Source organism: Piliocolobus tephrosceles, chromosome 18 (assembly GCF_002776525.5).
Source record: "Piliocolobus tephrosceles isolate RC106 chromosome 18, ASM277652v3, whole genome shotgun sequence".
Lineage (NCBI taxonomy): Eukaryota > Metazoa > Chordata > Mammalia > Primates > Cercopithecidae > Piliocolobus > Piliocolobus tephrosceles.
In genome coordinates, this window is record NC_045451.1 from 68,434,574 (window position 1) to 68,453,284 (window position 18,711).

Consider the following 18,711-nt stretch of genomic DNA (forward strand, 5'->3'; position numbering starts at 1 on the left):
CAGGACTCCATCTAAAAAAAAAAAAAAAAAAAAAATTAATAAGGAAAAATTTTTCATTAAAGCATGCTTTCTTTATGGCCTGAGTATTGAAATTTAACATTGAATATATATTAATTACTTGTATGTTTCATAAATTTGAAATACACATAATACATAATTATTGACATTCTTCTCAGGTTTGAAACAAAAGCTGCAGGCACACTGACTGAGGCACTGAACCAGAGTTCCAGTATGATGCACATAAAGTCCCTGTGTTTTTTGTTGACTTATGCTGAGGTCTGTCAAATAACAGCCTTATTACGCAGATTCTTAGAATAACAGGCCGTTGATATCTTAGTAGATTCTTACATTTAGGTGCTGACTCTCTGGTTTTCTTTTTTTATCTGGCTCATGTAGGAAAAGGAGACCTTCAGGATGAGTTTTTGTTTCTCCTGTTGGCCCTTACAGCATTTTTGATATTTATCCTTTTAACTCTTCCATGTTCCCCAAGTTGTCTTCCTTGAGGACAAGGACTTCTTTTCATCCTGTTTTCTTATCCCCTCCCCTTTTCCTCCCTAGTGCTTGACATCATGCCTGGCACACAAGTCCTTAGGAGGAGTGATGGAGACAGGGAAGGAGGGAGATGCCATGAGTCAGATAAAAAAGGCAAAAGAAACTACCATCAGAGTGAACAGGCAACCTACAGAATGGGAGAAAATTTTTGCAATCTACTCATCTGACAAAGGGCTCATTTCCAGAATCTACAAAGAACTCAAGCAAATATACAAGAAAAAAACAAACAACCCCATCCAAAAGTGGGGAAAGGATATGAACAGACATTTCTCAAAAGAAGACATTCATACAGCCAACAGACACATGAAAAAATGCTCATCATCACTGGCCATCAGAGAAATGCAAATCAAAACCACAATGAGATACCATCTCACACCAGTTAGAATGGCAATCATTAAAAAATCAGGAAACAATAGGTGTTGGAGAGGATGTGGAGAAATAGGAACACTTTTACACTGTTGGTGGGATTGTAAACTAGTTCAACCATTATGGAAAACAGTATGGCGATTCCTCAAGGATCTAGAACTAGATGTACCATATGACCCAGCCATCCCACTACTGGGTATATACCCAAAGGATTATAAATTATGCTACTACAAAGACACATGCACACGTATGTTTATTGCGGCACTATTCACAATAGCAAAGACTTGGAATCAACCCAAATGTCCATCAGTGACAGACTGGATTAAGAAAATGTGGCACATATACACCATGGAATACTATGCAGCCATAAAAAAGGATGAGTTTGCGTCCTTTGTAGAGACATGGATGCAGCTGGAAACCATCATTCTTAGCAAATTATCACAAGAAGAGAAAACCAAACACCGCATGTTCTCACTCATAGGTGGGAACTGAACAATGAGCTCACTTGGACTCGGGAAGGGGAACATCACACACTGGGGCCTATCATGGGGAGGGGGGAGGGGGGAGGGATTGCATTGGGGAGTTATACCTGATATAAATGATGAATTGATGGGTGCTGACGAGTTGATGGGTGCAGCACACCAACATGGCACATGTATACATATGTAACCTGCACGTTATGCACATGTACCCTAGAACTTAAAGTATAATAATAAAAAAAAAAAAAAAAAAAAGGCAAAACTGTAGAATCAGGATTTCTTCTTCCTCTGATGTAGCCAGAGTGTCCAGTGATTGGAGTCCATTAGATGTTTTTTCTTTAGTGCTCCTTTCTAATAAAGATAGCGCAGTAAATGGTTTTTATTCTTACCTTTGTTACGAAAAACTTTACAAAATTCCGTTAAATTTAGCAAGTATTTAATGAGTGACAAACACTTTTCCAGGACTGGGGATACAGAGAGGAACAGAACGTTGTCCTTGTCAAGGACTTCCCAGTGCAATAGAAAAGACAAGCACGTCCAAAGTTACATTGCCCTGCAGTATGATAAGGACATCAAGAAAACCAGTATATTTGGGAGTGATGGTTACCACATGGGAAGGAGTGATTGAATTATCTGTGAAAAGCCCTCAGCAACAGGTACCTGGGAGCGGTGTTGTCTGAGCTGGGATTTGAAAAGTGCACAAGAGTTTTCCAGGCAGATGCTGCAGGGAGGGGTGGGACAAGCGCTGAACAGGTGCAGGGACCACATGAGCATAGGGGTAGCATATGGGCAGGAGGGTCATTGGGGGTGAATCTACAGATAGTCGGGAATTACTAGAGTGTAAAACTAAAGGGAAGTGGTGGCAAAGAATAAAGATAAAGAGGTAGACTGGGGTCGAATTAGAAAAACAACAGATGTCACATGATTAAAATTTGAATACTATCCCATGGACAATGAGGGGCTGATGAATAGTTTTAAGAATGGAGAGAGCATTTTCAGCTGTGTATTTTATAAAAATTCAGCTTGTTGGGAGTGTGTGGCATATACTGGAGAGGGCGGAATCCAGGTTTGAGGGAATGAGTCAAATCAAACGGGAACATGAGCTGAAACTCAAAGTGTGGCATGGTAGGAATAGGAGACTGAAAGAAAAATTTAAGCAGTTGTTGTCAGGCAGAGAGGCAGTGACTCAGCCAATATAGGCAAGATAGATACAGAAATGTCTGTGACTTTGTTTTCCTGTTTCAGATAGCATGTACCAAACATAGTTGTGACTTTCTTTGATGTTCATCGCCTTGGAACAGGGACTACACTTTCACATACACCTCTGAGTTCAATCTTCCCTATTTCCCTGGGAGTTAGGTAATATTACAAAGGACTCATACATTCTATAGGGCACAAATTCTCAGGGATTTGCTGATGTTCAAAACTGTACCCCAAAATACTTCAGGGAACCTTCTGGGTTGAAGACCAGCATATCGTTTCTCAGTAAGTCCAATAGAGTCAATCCCTGCACCCTCTTGGCATTAAGAGTGCTGTTCATGCATTTGAGTATAGGATTAGATTGGTGATTTGGATTTTGGACACACTTCAATTAAAATGCTGATCTTTAAGCATGAAAATTATTTGGACCCCAATGACATGTCACACTAAGCAAAGCCTGGAGAATGAAGGAGCAGAGACTAACTAGTTGGAGGTGAAGGAGCACCAGTTCATATTTCTAATTTCTTAGTTTCAGCTTGTTTGGGGCCTAAGATTGTTAGGCTTCTGGACTAAATGTACGATTTCTCTATCATATGCCCCTTCCTTTTCAACGTTGAAATCATGTAAGTTAAACATACCTTTGATATGAAGACTGCATATCTCCTTTTGATGCAAAGAGCAAGACACATGCAACCGATAGATCCAGGACCCACTGTATCTCAGTTCTGTGATCCTAAATAAATACACTCAGCTGTACGAGTTCCCCAATTGTTGTGTTAGAAGAAGTTCTCCTCATGATAGGAAATTGGAATGCATATTTTACCAACAGGATATGTGAAACTAATTTACTTTTTCCTTATAATTTGATTCTACCCAATGAATATAATGTGTAGAAAAATTTTCATTGAGGGAAGTACATTTAGTTGAGTTTAGGTTAATCAACATCCAGTGAAAATAAATAGTTGGCTGGCTGTTTTAAGCTGAATAAATAGCATGGTTTGGCTGTACTGCATATTAGTGAGTTCAGGAGTTTATCAGCTGTCCTAGATAATGATTTTATGCTAATACAATCAAGAGATGGATTTGTAAATCATACTAAACTGGCAGCAGTGCTACTGGGCATGAAATGCAATTCTTTTTTTTTTTTTTTAATTAATTTCCTGGGTATCTCTAACCAGTAACCAGGATTGTTTTTTATCTGAGATATCTCTTCTTGTTTTGAGTAGCTCTACTTAGGAGAAAAATTACAGATCAGGGTTTTCTTAGCATGAAATTTAAGCGAAAAATTCAACACTTTGATCCAGCCGTGCTATTCTGTTGCCCTTTTTCATCTGAGAGGTGTTTATGACCAAAAAGCATTATTTAGAGCAATGATCTCTGAATCACTTTCTTCATATCCTTTTTGAGGAATACAGTACAACTCATTGATGTATGGAAGAAAAGGTTTGGACTTCAACTTACATATATTTTCTAATAATACTTAAGGTCAGTATATGCATGCTTGTAATAATCTGCATATGTAGAGCACTACATGATTATAATTTATACATAAACACACAGGATGGTTGTACCTTTTTAAGAACGGATGTCTTCTGAAAAATGTTTGAGACTACTGATCCCTAGAGCGCTCTTTCTGGGTCGATGATTAGATTACTCTGGGACCTTTTTTTAAAACCACAGATTCCTGGGGCTGCTCCCAGAATATTCTAGTTAAATAGGTTGGTCCAGAACAGTGATTACCAAACATTAGAGTGCATCGGAGTCACCTGGAGAGTTGTTGAAGCTCTGGCTGCCGGGCCCCACCCCCAGAGGTTCTGACTCAGTAGGTCTGGGATGAGGCCTGAGAATTCGCATTTCTGAGTTCCTAGGTGATGGTGGCTTGTCCAGGGACCCACTTGGAGAATTACTGCTCTAGTTTGGGACTCAGGACAACAGTGACTTCAGAGATCAGGTCATAAATACTGATTTAGTTTGACCATCTTCTCCCTGAGACATTTCTGGCAGCCGTTTCATCATTATGTTTTCATTTGTTACTCCTGTTTCTATGATAGAGGCAGACAACTATTTTTTACACTCTCTCTCGTTTTCACTATTGTGGTATAGGGGATAAGAGCACCAGTATTATATTCAGATAGATTCACATTTATGCAGGGAATTCATGCAGTTGGTTTAATTAAATCCAATAGCAGCTCTATGAGGTGTTCATTTGTATGTGGAAAATCGAGATAGTCAAGTTCCTAATAATTTGGCTGCATCTGTACAATATTTAGGAATAGAATACTACTACTGCCCATTAAAGAAAATTTTACTATCAATAAGAAGAATACATCTTTGTTGCAATTCAGCCTTTTAAAAAATTAGGAATCCATAGATTGATATGAAATGAAGACGTGGTAAGTCTAATAAATCATAGAAACTTCAAGAACAAGACAACTTTTTTGCTTTGTAACATATAAAATATATCCATTGGCAGATAGCACTTCTTATAATAGAGCATAGCATTAGCCATTTAAATGCCTGTGCGATATGTAAAAACTGCTTGCTAGATTAAATTATGTAGAAGAGCATTTCTATAATGCTTAGTGTCTGATTCACTAAACATCACTGGCGCACTCAAAGTTTAAGAGGCATTATATACTTTTATTGTTTGGCAGGCAATTAAATGTAGAAGTCACTGTGATTTAAAAGAAGAAAGCAGAGCCTCTGCTATGTTGGTATAGTTTTTTTTTTTTAATACTCCTAAAATAATTATGTCTATTAAAGCTCTTTCTGTTTATCCTTTGCATTGTGTAGTTTATAGCTATTTATTCTACACAGTTTTAAATTTGAAATAAATAGGATCATCTTAGATTTCATGTAATTTAGGAAAATAGAACATATAACATTAATTCTTTCAGGGGGTACTATAGCACTATTTTTTGACCTGCCTTCTCTATAGAGAGACCCATTTAATACTTTATGCATTTAATAAAGGCTGACTTAAATGGGGTCATTCTGTATTTGGAACAAATGAGAAAAATGTTCCAGAATAACTCATCAAGGAGTATTACAGTCTTTTTACATAATAACTTTAAATGGACTATAATTATAACAGGAAGAATGATTGCTAGTGTATGTAAGTCAATTTAACCTGTTAAAGGCGGAACAATTCAAAATGTGTGTGTATCTTACAAGTTTATGAAATTAACATTTGATTGTCCTCCACTGGCTTCTTAGAAACAGCACTTTCAAGAGCTTATTTACAATGCAAATCACCGAACAGTTCGTATATAAGCACCATAACTTGTTGTTTACTCACTTTCTAGAGCTTGGTGAAAATGTGTGACTACAGACCTTGTTTGAATTGCTCATCCTGCGCTGAAGCTCCTGTGACTTTGGTTGAGATTATGTGACCCTTTTAAACTGCCATTTGTAAAAATAAGAATGTACTGATCAGGATCCAGTCAGGAGAGAGAAGCAACATAGTAATTTAATTAGGGAACATTTATTATAAAGACTAAGTAACTGTAACAGGGTATTAAAATACAAGAGATGGGTTAGTACACACTAAGGAGAGCTCTGAAGAATGAGGGAATAGTGGATGTATGGAGCAGACGTTAGCCCAGGGCAGAGGCAGAGCTCCAAGGAGGAGACTCTTTCGTTGCTGAGATCCAGGGGAAGGCTGTGGCTCAGTGAATGGCAGAGGAGTTACGATGGGGCAGCACCTGCAGGACTCAGAGGTAATGTGCCCTCTGATTGGCTGTGAAAGCTGTTCATAGGTGGTGTTTTGCTGGAGGCACTTGCTACAGAACCACTGGGGCGCTGTGCGGGGGCAAGCTGCTGCTCCTGGAGGAGCCAGGCAGGGGGTGACCCCTGCGTTGTGCACTGAGGGGCCTGCCAGGGAGCTCAGGGAGGCCACCCTTCCTCCTGCGGGATCTCTCCCGTACCCTCTACTGATAAAACTTACCTTCTTGCCCACTAGGACAGAAAACGTAGTTAAAGCGCCTGGATACATTTTTGAAATGAAAAGTGGATTTAGAGCTAAGAGGTGTAGTACATTGATAACTGGCACAGGGAATATTGATGTTTGCCTTTAGAATTTTTTTAATTAAAATGAGGTAATACATGTTTATATTTGCATGGTTTTTGTTCTGTAACATATTAATCGAATCAGACATGTTGAGATAAAAGTCTTACTGGTTGTGAGGAGTCAATGACATCATAACTATATTTTGCCTTAGGCAGAATCTGACTGGCATGTGGTCTCTGTTCGCAAAATGGTAGCTGTTGATACCAGAGAACTTTGTAGCTCACAGGTTGCGCTTAGACCGTGTGGCAGTGCTCTCACACTGTAGTGCTGATTGGTAACTTCAAGCTAAGTAAACAGTCCTAGGTGACGGCTCTTACCCTCAAACCTGAAGAATACAAGTAGCAATCTTGAAGGATCTTGATATCAATTTAGTGGTCTAGAGCCTCCTTTTAGAACAGAATGGTAAATATTTGTATATCTCAGTAGAGATACATTTGGTTTTTAAAGTGTCCAAATTATTTACGTGTATTGGGTCAAGATGTCATGACTATGAGTCACAATAAAAAGTAATTTTTAATGACTGCATTAAATGGTGGACTCTAATTCTTGTCAATTTGTTTTCCATTGTTCTGTCTCCGGACCTGAAGCTTCAGTAGGATGTAGAATGGTCACGTAAGGTTTCCTTTGGGGTGAAAATGGGCCATTTTCTTTATAGCTTATGCCTTAATGATTTTATACTACTCTTGAATTAACTGAATCATCCTCAGCTGTTCCAAAGAAAGAAAAAAGATAAATATCCTCCATTATGCAAGTGACAATATTTTATTTTCACAAATCAAGAATGACTTTTATCAACAACTAGCCTTGCTGTCTGATAATTGCCAGGAAAAAAAAAAAAGAATTCAGCATTTGTAAACTGAAAGCCATAATCTGTGGATACTTCTTTAACATTTAACTTGCTTATAGTTTTCAGCCATACTAGAAAAATGAACAAGTTCAAAGTTCGTTGATTTCATCACATTTTGCAGTTGATTCATCCTGGGATACACCAGGACAGGGCTGGATGGTTTATGGACGAAGGTTAAGATTGTTTTCATTGTTCAGATGTTTATTATATTATGCTTCTTTTGGAAATTTCCAGGCAAAATAATTGCAGCCAGATTTTGCATAGAACTTTGGGGGATTCATTACCCATCCTTTTAAAAAGCCTTTATTGGGTGTTTATCATGCGTCCTGCTCTAAGGAATACCAAGGTGACCAAGATACAGTTATAAGCAGTACTGCTTTTGAGCAGAGTTGCTACTCTGCCTATGGGATTTTCTCTTCTTAAACTCTGTGATTTTCAGGAGAGAATATCGGGCCCAACTCCATTTCCTTTGATTTCTAAAACATACAAGATCTGCGCATGTTGGATCCTGCCTTAATCCTAGCCCTTTGGGAGGCTGAGGCGAGAGGATCACTTGAACTTAGGAGTTCAAAATCAGCAACATAGGGAGATCTCGTCTCTTTCAAAGGAAACAAAAAATTAGCTAGGCAAGGTGGCATGTGCCTGTGATCCCAGGTACTCTGGAGGCTGAGGTGGGAAGACTGCTTGAGCCTGGGAGATCAAGGCTGTAGTGAGCTAGGACTGTGCCACTGCCACTGCACTCAAGCCTGAGCAGCAGAATGAGATCTTGTCTTGAAAAACATGAAGAATAAAAAACATGTGGGTCTGCACTTCAATAACAGCACAGACTAGCTGCAGTTTTTAGTTGGAGTAAATGTGCAAACTTATAGCAGCCCACTAAGGCGAGAGTATCCATAAAGATATTTGTGTGTGTGTGTGTGTGTGTGTGTATGGGCATATGTGTGTGTGTTTGTGTGTGTATGTATGGGCACGTGTGTGTGTGTGTGTATGTATGGGCATATGTGTGTGTGTGTGTATGTATGGGCATGTGTGTGTGTGTGTGTGTGTGTATATATATATATATATATATATTTTTTTTTAAGACAGAGTTTCGATCTTGTTGCCCAGGCTAGAGTGCAATGGCGCAATCTTGGCTCACTACAACCTCTACCTCCCAGGTTCAAGTGATTCTCCTGCCTCAGCCTCCCAAGTAGCTGGGATTACAGCCATGCGCCGCCTGGCTAATTTTATATTTTTAGTAGAGATGGAGTTTCTCCCTGTTGGTCAGACTAGTCTTGAACTCCCGACCTCAGGTGATCTGCCCGCCTCAGCCTCCCAGAGTTCTGGGATTACAGACATGAGCTGCTGTGCCCAGACCATAAAGATAATTTTAAAGCATATTTCAGTTTTAATCTAGAATGCACTGGTCTCCCACTGAATCAAGCTTGTTGATGTGGAATGTGGTCACATACTGTCATAAGATGTTACTGAATGCGTCCTAAACCTCATTGCTCTGTTCTGAGGGATGCTGTTGAGAACTCTGTTCATTAACTTCCGGCAGTTGCTTCTTCCTAGGGTTCTGGGAACGGAGATAGTTCTCTCTGAATTTAGGGTTAGTGTAGTTGTGTATCTTCTTGGTCTCCAGTTTGGGAGATACTATCCTGTAGCATTAAGAATATGGGTCCCTTATGACTGGATGCCTGGATTCAAGTATCTGCTTCACGACTCTCCAGCTTTGAGATCTTGGGCAGGCTGTGTAACCTTCTATGCCTTGGTTTCTGTATCTGTAAAATGAGGATCATACTATCTACCTCACAGAGTTGGTGTGAGGATTAAACAAGTCCTGGGTAAATGTTAGTCTCTGTTATCAGATTTATATATTATTTTATAGGTACTGTAAATTGTATGATCAATCATATTTTCTTCTTTGCACTGGCTACCCCAAAACTCCAAGTGAAATCTGTGGATAACATCTGGCACATGAACTTAGTGACTTTTTAAAAAAAATTTTTGGTGGTGGGTGGGTGGAGTCCTAGGCACATTTCTAGTGTCCTTTTCTTTGCTCTACTTCCCTTGCCTTTTAACTTATACTTTTAACAGTTTTATTGATTTAATTTTTTGTGTTATTGTGTTGAATTGCATGTCTTGGAAAGTATAGGAATCATCATTGTCATCAATTACCTGAGTATTTGCCATCCAGTGATACTTCTTTTTGCATAGTAACTCATTCATATCCAGAACCTGTGTGTTGTATTCAACGTTGCTAAGGAAAAGCCTTTCCCAAGGTATGATGGAGATACGCAGGTACACGTGTGTGTGTGTGTGAGCGAGAGAGAGACAGAGACAGAATGAGTGATGCAGATCACCACCCCACCCAGCTTGTATCAGCTTTCCTCCACCTTGCATATGACTTTGGTTTAGTCGTGATTCCCCTCTATGAAACAGAAGTAATTTACTTTGATTTAACAGAGGAATACAGTACGGCCATGGAGTGCTGGGAGCCAGCCCAGGTGTGACAGTTCTGGAGAAAACTTAGGGAGTCTGTTGCTGACCATACTCCTGTGGACGATGGCAAAATGCGTCTGTGTTATTCAGAAAATCAAGAAGACTGTACTTTTAGAAATGCTTCCTTTTACTGTGTTTCAGGGGACTTTGCCTCCTTATCATGTTCTTTTCATTGTCCCCCATAGTGTTTACTTGAAGAACCTCACTAACCGCCTGTTCTTGGCACTTCCATGTTTAATAGAGGCACCCACAGGGTGTTACCCATATGAATGCTCACAACTCTTCATCTTCTCATGAGGTGCACTTGGAAGGTTTCAATTATATATTCCAACTAGTTGCAATGAAATGAACTCCAGAGAGTGCTTTGTTCTATGAGGTGTATCTGGCAAGAAGGATTTAAGAACTGATAATAACTGCTGCTGGTTGAACATGCCTGACTCTTGTTACACTGACTTTATATTTGCTGTCTTATTTAACTGTCAGAAATACTACTTGAGGTACATGTTATCTCTTTTATAGATAAAGAAACTAGACTTGTTTCTAAGTGATTTGTCTAAAATCACCAAGCTAACAGTGGAATAATTGGAATACGCCTGTGTTTTACTCAGAATCTATGCATTTTGCTACTACCCAAAGCTGTCCTGAAAACTGAAAGCTTAGTTGTTCTTTCTTTACTTGGTTATTTTAATTGTGATGTAATTTACTTTAGCTCATCTTATTTTACCCCAATAAACCATATTTGTTGTTTTGGGAGGTCCCATATCTGTTGAATGAAGGCTAGGGGTGGATCTGAAAATCGGTGTGCAGGGAAATGTATTCTCATTGGGCAGTATGAAATTCATAGTTGATCCCATTTTCCGGTAGTTCAATAATCCTTCATGAGTCCAGAAAGAACCATATCATACTTTATTTGTTTCGTTTCAAGTGATAAGGACAGCTTTGTGTAATGGGAAAATTATAACCTTGCACCAGTGGTGTATTAGTCTTCTGGGTTTGCTCTCAGCCACACGTGCATGCTTTTGCTTTATATGTGCTTCTATTATAGCGCAATAGTGGTTTTGTAAACCAGGTCTGTAGCCAGCCTTAAGTTGTTTTGTGGATGCTTATCACTATTTCTCACTGTTTAAGATCACACTCCAGGACTTTCATCTGAGTGCTATCTGTTTCCACTGAGGACCTTCTCTGTCAAAATTGAGGATTTCATTCTTTTTGAATATTTTTAGTGCTGTTGCTATTTGAGCTTATTGCTACAATACCAAAGCTGTTTTCTACATAAAAATTAGAGTTTGCAACCAAGAGACACTGTTTCTCATAAATGTTTGCAGTCTTCTAACATTTCATACCCCAAATTGGAAAGTTGTTAGTATTATTCATTTTAAACAAATCCATTTTGTTTCTGGAGTTGTTAAAATTCAGTAAGAGGACAATATAAATGACCAGTTGTTGTCAAATGAAATATTAAATTAAGGCTGTATCTTTGGAGTTGTTTTGTTCTCAATGGAGTGTTTAGTTGAAACAAGTAATTGTTAAAAGTGTTAGAGAAGACAGTGTCCAGGGACACTAATTTCACCATCAGATCTGGAGCTAACAACTAAGACAAAGCTAGAAAGCTGGGACAGACAGTCTGAGGTTCCTTGATGCTATCCTGTTTAACATTGTTTATCGGAGTCTTGGAGGCAGATGTAGAAAGCATGCTCATCAGATTTGCAGACAACACAAAACTAGGTAAGATGGCTATTACCAGGATTGAATGACAATGTCAGAGTTGCAGGATGGAGTGATGCACTAACAGCAGGAGATGGGATTTAGTAAGCATAAATGGATAGTCCTGGTTTGAATTCAGAAAACTGTTTACTTTGTTAGAAAAGTGGAGAGAGACTCAATGGCAGTGGTGTGCAAAAGCCGTATGGGATTTCAGGCTCACAGAAGCTGAGAATGGACCAGCACCCTCTCTGCACTGAGAAGAGAATGCGATCAAGGGCAGTAGCCCGTTGAATTCTGAACAGCTGCCAGAATGGTTGAAGGGCCTGTAAACCCTTTAGTAGCAGGAATTGCAGGGAGCAAAGCATACTTTGCCTGTTGCCTGGAGAAGTGAAGACTTAGAACATGACAGCTCTTTTCAAATAATCAGCTTTCCTTTGCCAAAGCTAAGATTTTTCTTTTTTCTTTTCTTTTCTTTTTTCTTCCTTTTTTTTTTTTTTTTTTACTATTTTTTCACAGAATAGAGCAAAGATAAATGGGTATACATTTCAAGAAGCAGAGTTTGGGCCTTTTTAAGGGGGGATGTTCTACATAGTCAGGATGCTTTATAGAATTCTGAGTGCCTCATCTGTTCAGAGGCTGGCTGGCTGGGAGGTTGTACAATTGACCTAAGAATTTGGATATAAGCTGGACCAGGTGACCTCTAACATCTGTTTTCGCTCTGAGGTTGGACAATGGTTGTTTTACTTACCTTCTTGCCAAGAGGACACACATTGTGGACATAATGTTAAAATATTCTTAAATTCATGTTTTCTTGAATTTTCTTGAACCAGAACACTTAATTGTCATTAGTGGCAAACAATTATAATTTTTTGAATTAATATGACTAATAGCATTATATGATGGATAGTAGAATTTTCTTAATAATAAGAAATATTATTTCTTATTAATATTTCTTAATAATAGGATCAATTTAATCACTTCCCCATGTGAAACGTGGAGAAAAGATCTGATACTAAAAAAAGTAACAGGAGGCATTCAAGAGGATATGGAATGGGACAAAATCATTAATGTGCTGAATGCTATTGATGCTGAAGCAGCTGAATTACTATGTATATGCTGCATTTTCTATTATTCTTTGTTTTTTTCATTTAAGTAGTTTCATTTCTAGTACCAGAATTAAGCAGATGTTTACCACATGCTTAGTCTTGAATTTATTTTTGCCTTTAAAACTTGTATAGACTGTAAGTGAATTTATCATCTCTTTTAATTTTGAGACCTCAAATCTCCAAAGTATTAAAGTAAAACCTTGTTTCTTTGTTAGATTTGGAATAAGTATTTGGAAGATATTTTGCAAGTTGTGCCATGGTTTGTACTGCATCTTGTCCTCCACTATTGTGCCAGGATTGTGGTGAAAGCATTTCTTTTTTCATTTTTTTGGACAAATTATAAGTGTTTTTTCTTTATTGAAAACATGTTGAACATTTAAGTCAGTTCTCTTAAAATTTTGAATGCAAGAGCAGTTTTTCAAATTCCTATACATCTGGAAACTACAGATTTTAAATTTGCTTAGGTCTTTCTTTCTTTTATTTTTTTTTTTGGACATAGAGTCTTGCCCTGTCGCCCAGGCTGGAGTGCAGTGGCATGATCTCAGCTCACTGTAACCTCCACCTCTCAGGTTCAAGTGATTCTTCCGTCTCAGCCTCTCGAGTAGCTGGGATTACAGGCACCCGCCATCATGCCTGGCTAATTTTTGTATTTTTGTGGAGACGGGGTTTCACCATGTTGGCCAGGCTGGTCTCGAACTCCTGACCTCAGGTGATTTGCCCACCTCAGCCTCCCAAAGTGCTGGTATTACAGGCATCAGCCACCATGCCTGGCCAGGTCTTACCTTCAGTTGGCTTCTACCAACATTAGATTGCTTTTGGAGAGCTGCGTAATACAGCAGTGTGGGTGAGGCATGGTTAATATTCAGCAGCACTTGGCAAGGGATCAGTAAGTGTTGGATGCACAGCTCCTGAGTAGAAAGACCTAATCAGATTTAGTCTGGCATCAAACTTGCCATCAAGTCTAAGGCTTCCTGCAATCATCATAGCTTATTCCAGAGGTCTGGTTGGTATTTACATTACTTTTTATTCTTCTACATTTTAGGTGGCTGCCTCTTTGATGAGCCATATAGCACATGTGGATATAGTCAATCTGAAGATGATGACTTCAATTGGGAGCAAGTGAACACCTTGACGAAACCGACTTCTGATCCATGGATGCCATCAGGTTTGCTTTCATTTTTAAGTTTTGTTTTAAAATAAAGAGGAACACAAGAGTGTCAATCACAGTATGTGTTCACTGGATGTTGGTTAAATGAGTGAAGATGTTGGTCTTTGGATGTGGCAGTCAAAGTTGGATTAGCTAGTGAGAGTGGTACAATTAAGAGGATAGGTTATAAAAGTTTTCTTTCTCTCCCCTTAAAGTCTAAATTTTACTACTTTTATTTGCAAGTACCCCTTAGCTAGATTAGTGGGCATTACTCAGTTGATCTTTTCCCAAGCAGCAGATATGAGAAAAAGATTGACATCTCTGCTGGCAAATGTGTCTAAGGGGTGAAACTCTAGTTGGGGAATCCAAATAACAGTCTCTATCCATCCCAGATAGGAGGCCTTGGTGGGGGACTTTTCTCAGCCTCAGGGACTCACTTGGCACCTGGGAGATCTAGGAGAATACCCAGTGATCTTGAAAGTGTTCTGAAGATGAAATGGCAATGCATAAATGTGGGTATTTTTTCCACTGAAGAAATGCTTAGCGAATTTCTGATGAGTGAAAAGTGTGTTCCACTGAACACCAAAAAGAATTCTACTTCTTATTGGGAGGGAAAAGTAGGAAGATGGTGGCTAGTGAAGTCAAATCAGCTTGGAGCTTGATTATTGCAATGGACCCTTTTTCAGACTATGACACTGGACATCCATTTAGGACTTTAGGTCTGCAGATTCGGTGATGAGTTTGCTCCATTCAGGTTTCAAACTGTGAAACATGTTCTGATTTGGATTTCAGATACAACACAATTTTTATACTTTTTAATGAATGCAAAGTTTTTCCTTAATGCTCCAAAGCATAGGAATCATTACATTTAGTAAGTAATCTTGTAAAGGTAGCTTTTAAACATGAAGTAGAGTTTAATGTTGTCACTAAACTTTGACAGTATGATGCCCACTGTGTTCCTGCCCTCTCCTTCCCACATTTAACTCCTTGTAGCTTCAAAGAAGGAAGCATTGAGCTCTTTATCACTATGGCTTCACTGGACTCAAAGCCTTTCTAGCTGTTGGTTATCTCCTTGCAGCTGCAGCTCACACCCTCCTTTTCTATGTCTCCTGTTCTCTTGTATACATGTGTGCTGTTGAATAGGACTGTTTAAATCAGCTTTAGTTGCTTTTCCAAATTCCAGTTCCTGCTTCTGTTCCTGTCAGTGATAAAGAGAGGGGAAGAGGAGAACACAGCTGCGTTCCTCATGTGGGGCCATCGTTTCCCAAAACAGTGTCTCCCCCGATGGCCTTTTCGTCTTTCCTGCCCTCTCAAGAGGACCCAGCCTGTGTCCAGTGAGGCTGGGCTGGCTGAGGCCATGAGAGTGGGGAGGCCCTTAGATTAGTCGTGGTAGATTGCCCCAGAAGAATGCACTCACTCTTGCTTTGTCTATTAACTCCTCATTTGATAAAAAAATTGAAATATTTCACATTGGGTAGTTGATTTCATTATTTTTGTTCTTAAATCGAAACTTGACTTGAAAAAATTAACTTTTACAAAGAAGCCCAAGTATTTCAGAGTCTTTTCTAGCCTCTCCTGACTCTGTTTCTGCCACAAGATAACTCACCTCCCTTGATAAATGAGGCCAAAGAGATCATTTCTTGTCTTGTCATCGTCTTGTTCTTTTCTTTTTTTCAGTGGCCCATCTTAGACTAAGTTGTCAACTTTAAAATATTAAAAGCATAGGTTTCTAGCACAGGCCGTTAAAAAATGGTAGTAAAGATCAAAGCCCAGGTGTATCCTGGCACAGCCAGTTAGGTAACTGAAAGAACAAAGGTGAATGAAGAGAAAGTAATGTTGCATGTATATGGCCTTTGAAGGCTCTTCTGACTTGAGAAGAATGACATGGAGGCATTTATATGTTTTCTTATGATTTAGTCTTCTGTTGATGAATAGAATACTTGATAATTAATATTAGGCCTTTGTAGCTTAAGATTTCTGAGTGGTACATCTTGCAACCCTTTCGTCACGTCTGTCTTATTTCTGATAGTTACAGAAGGTGTGTTTTGGACCCTCACCCCCAAACGGATTGCAACTCATTGTTTGGATCTGAGAGTGGTTTAGGTGTCAGCATTTGAGTGAGGAAAGGGAAGGACTGGCAATTCCCCCACCCCTCTGGCTATGCTTATGCACAGGGGTGCAGGTCAGATTTCTGAAAACTGTCCTTGCTCCATCAGATTAAATATTTTTGCCATAATATAGAACTGAAAATATGGGTATTTCTTTTTTTTTTTCATTACTACCCATTAAACAAACTTTAGTCATTAGAAATTGTATTGTTTTTGGGCCCCAGTGTATACTAAACATGATGGTAATTATTGTAGGAGAGGAAGGATTATAAGAAGTGACTTTTTTCTCTTTAGGAACTTATCTACTTGGGGAAGAAAAGTTACAAAAATACAATTAGTGAACAATCTAAAATGAGACGTAATTAAGTGTGCTGTAGACTGGAAGTGTTCTAAAAGCAGTTTCTCAGTATAAACCCAATATTTTATAAAAGAATGTGGAGCTGTACCCAGCTGACCCATCGGCCAAAGTGAGGAGTTCCGTTCTCAAAGCAGCATTGTTAGAAGTGAGGAAACAGCATCTTCTAAACATGCATGTACTATCCTAAAGTCTAGATTTTTAAACTGAGTTTCCAATATGTATATACAGCCATAAGTTTTAAATGCTACTTAGTTTCAAGGGTTTTCACCTTCTTTTTCTTCTCCTCCTCTTCCATTCATGTGTGCAATATGATTTATTCCTTTGAAAAACTGATTCCAAGGCTGGTTTTCCCTTGCAAAAACAGAAATGACTCTTATGAATTTCTCAGGGTAAATGGGTAGGAAAATCAGATAGAACCATAGCTTTTTGAGAGCAAATTTTCTAAACCTTTATGTAAAATACTATTGGATTTATTCTTTCATGGGTATGTGTATTTGTATCATGTCTATAGGTTGGTTCGGTAACACTTTAGAGACCGAGAGTTGGCAGACTGTCCTACTGAAATCCAGCTTGCTGCCAGTTTTTGTGTGGCTTGTGAGCTAAGAGTGGTTGTTACATATTTTAATAGTTGTAAAAAAGCAAAAAGAATAATAAAATTTTGTGATGTGAAATTCAAAATGCAACGTTCACAAGTAAAGTTTTACTGACACACAGCCATGCCCATTTGCTTAAACGGTGTCAAGTGGTTGGTTTCAAGCTACTGTGACAGAGTTTAGTAGTTGCAATAGAGACTGGTCCACAAATCATAAGATATTTATACTCTGACCCTTTACGGAAGAATGTTGCTGATACCTGTCTTAGACCATTTTGGCATCAGCATGTAATTGTTGTTTTGGACCCATAGTTTATATTGTTGTTCTTTTCTATATTCATGTAATTATTAATCTACAAACATTTCACATTTTCTCTCACTTTCAGAAGATGTGTTTTCTAAACACGGGGCTATCAAAATCAGTAAGAAAAAAAAACATGATTAGAGATTTCCTCTATCATTGCCTTAAATTTGCTACCTCTTGAAAAGCATTGTATTGTGATTTTCTTTATTTTTTTTAGTACCTAAATCTTTGTCACACTCCTGTAACTCTAATAAGTGAATAATTCATCAAGGGCCGGGTGTGGTGGCTCATGCCTGTCATGCTGGCACTTTGGGAGGCTGAGGTGAGAGAATTGCTTGAGTCCAGCAGTTCGAGACCATCCTGGACAACATGGGAAGACCCCGTCTTTATAAATGAAGAGTAATAATTCATCAAGATGAATTTAAAAGTTATGACAGTGAGAGACTAACATTTCATTCTAATTTTTAGCTTTTTACTTTTTCTGTCTTTTTAAAAGCTAGTGCTCCAGTGTATAGATTTGTTTCCCTATATCCTCATGTGTGAGGTTATTTTTAACCACATTTAAAAAGTTAAAATGCAGTTTGGAGCTTTAGGCAAGCTGGCTTGATAACTACTCTGGAGCCATGACGTTAGCTCTGGAAATACATATTTAGGGCAAATAAATACTAAATGCTGTTTAAATGTTTGTATTTCAAGTGAACATTCATGTCATAGTAGATTAAACTGCTGCTAGCTCTGAGTCATCATGGTGTTTTTGGTGGTGAAACCATGCCAAACCTAATTTCTCTTTTATCCGTGAGTGAGTGATTCATTTCATATCAGTTGATCTTCTCTATTAGCAATGGGGAAATTTCTTTGTTTTTTCTTTTTTTTTTTATTTTTATTTTTTTGAAGCAGAGTTTTGCTCTTTCACCCAGGCTGGAATGAAGTGGCACGATTTCAGATCACTGCAACCTCTGCAGCCCCCCCACCACTTCCCGTCCTGGTTCAAGTGATTCTCCTGCCTCAGCCTCCCAAGTAGCTAGCTGGGACTACAGGCACCTGCCACCACGTCCAGCTAGCTTTTGTATTTTTAATAGAGACGGGGTTTCCCCGTGTTGGCCAGGCTGATCTTGAACACCTGACCTCAGATGATCCACCTGCCTCAGCCTCCCAAAGTGTGGGGATTACAGGTGTGAGCCACTGCGCCTGGCCCACGGTGGGGAAATTTCTTGAACTTTGTCATAAGGATTGCTACTTTGAGCACAAAAATCTTGATATAGTATCTGGTGTATTTTGTTAGCACTCTTGCATTCTATCACTTTATATACTGTAGCACATTCTATAATTATCACATAGATTAGAAACTTTAAAACGGGTTTTATGATGTAAAAACACCTACCTGGTTTGATAATG

The 18,711-nt window shown here is 38.7% G+C and overlaps 1 protein-coding gene across 2 annotated transcripts in view; it reads left to right on the plus strand.

The window, feature by feature from the left end:
* PTPRM (protein tyrosine phosphatase receptor type M) overlaps positions 1 to 18,711 on the plus strand; it is an 846,383-nt gene that overhangs the window by 196,431 nt on the left and 631,241 nt on the right. For both annotated transcript variants that reach the window (XM_023228490.2, XM_023228491.2), the window contains exon 2: positions 13,850 to 13,972. In XM_023228490.2, coding sequence (XP_023084258.1) covers positions 13,850 to 13,972 — 123 coding nt within the window. The remainder of the gene's footprint in view (positions 1 to 13,849; positions 13,973 to 18,711) is intronic.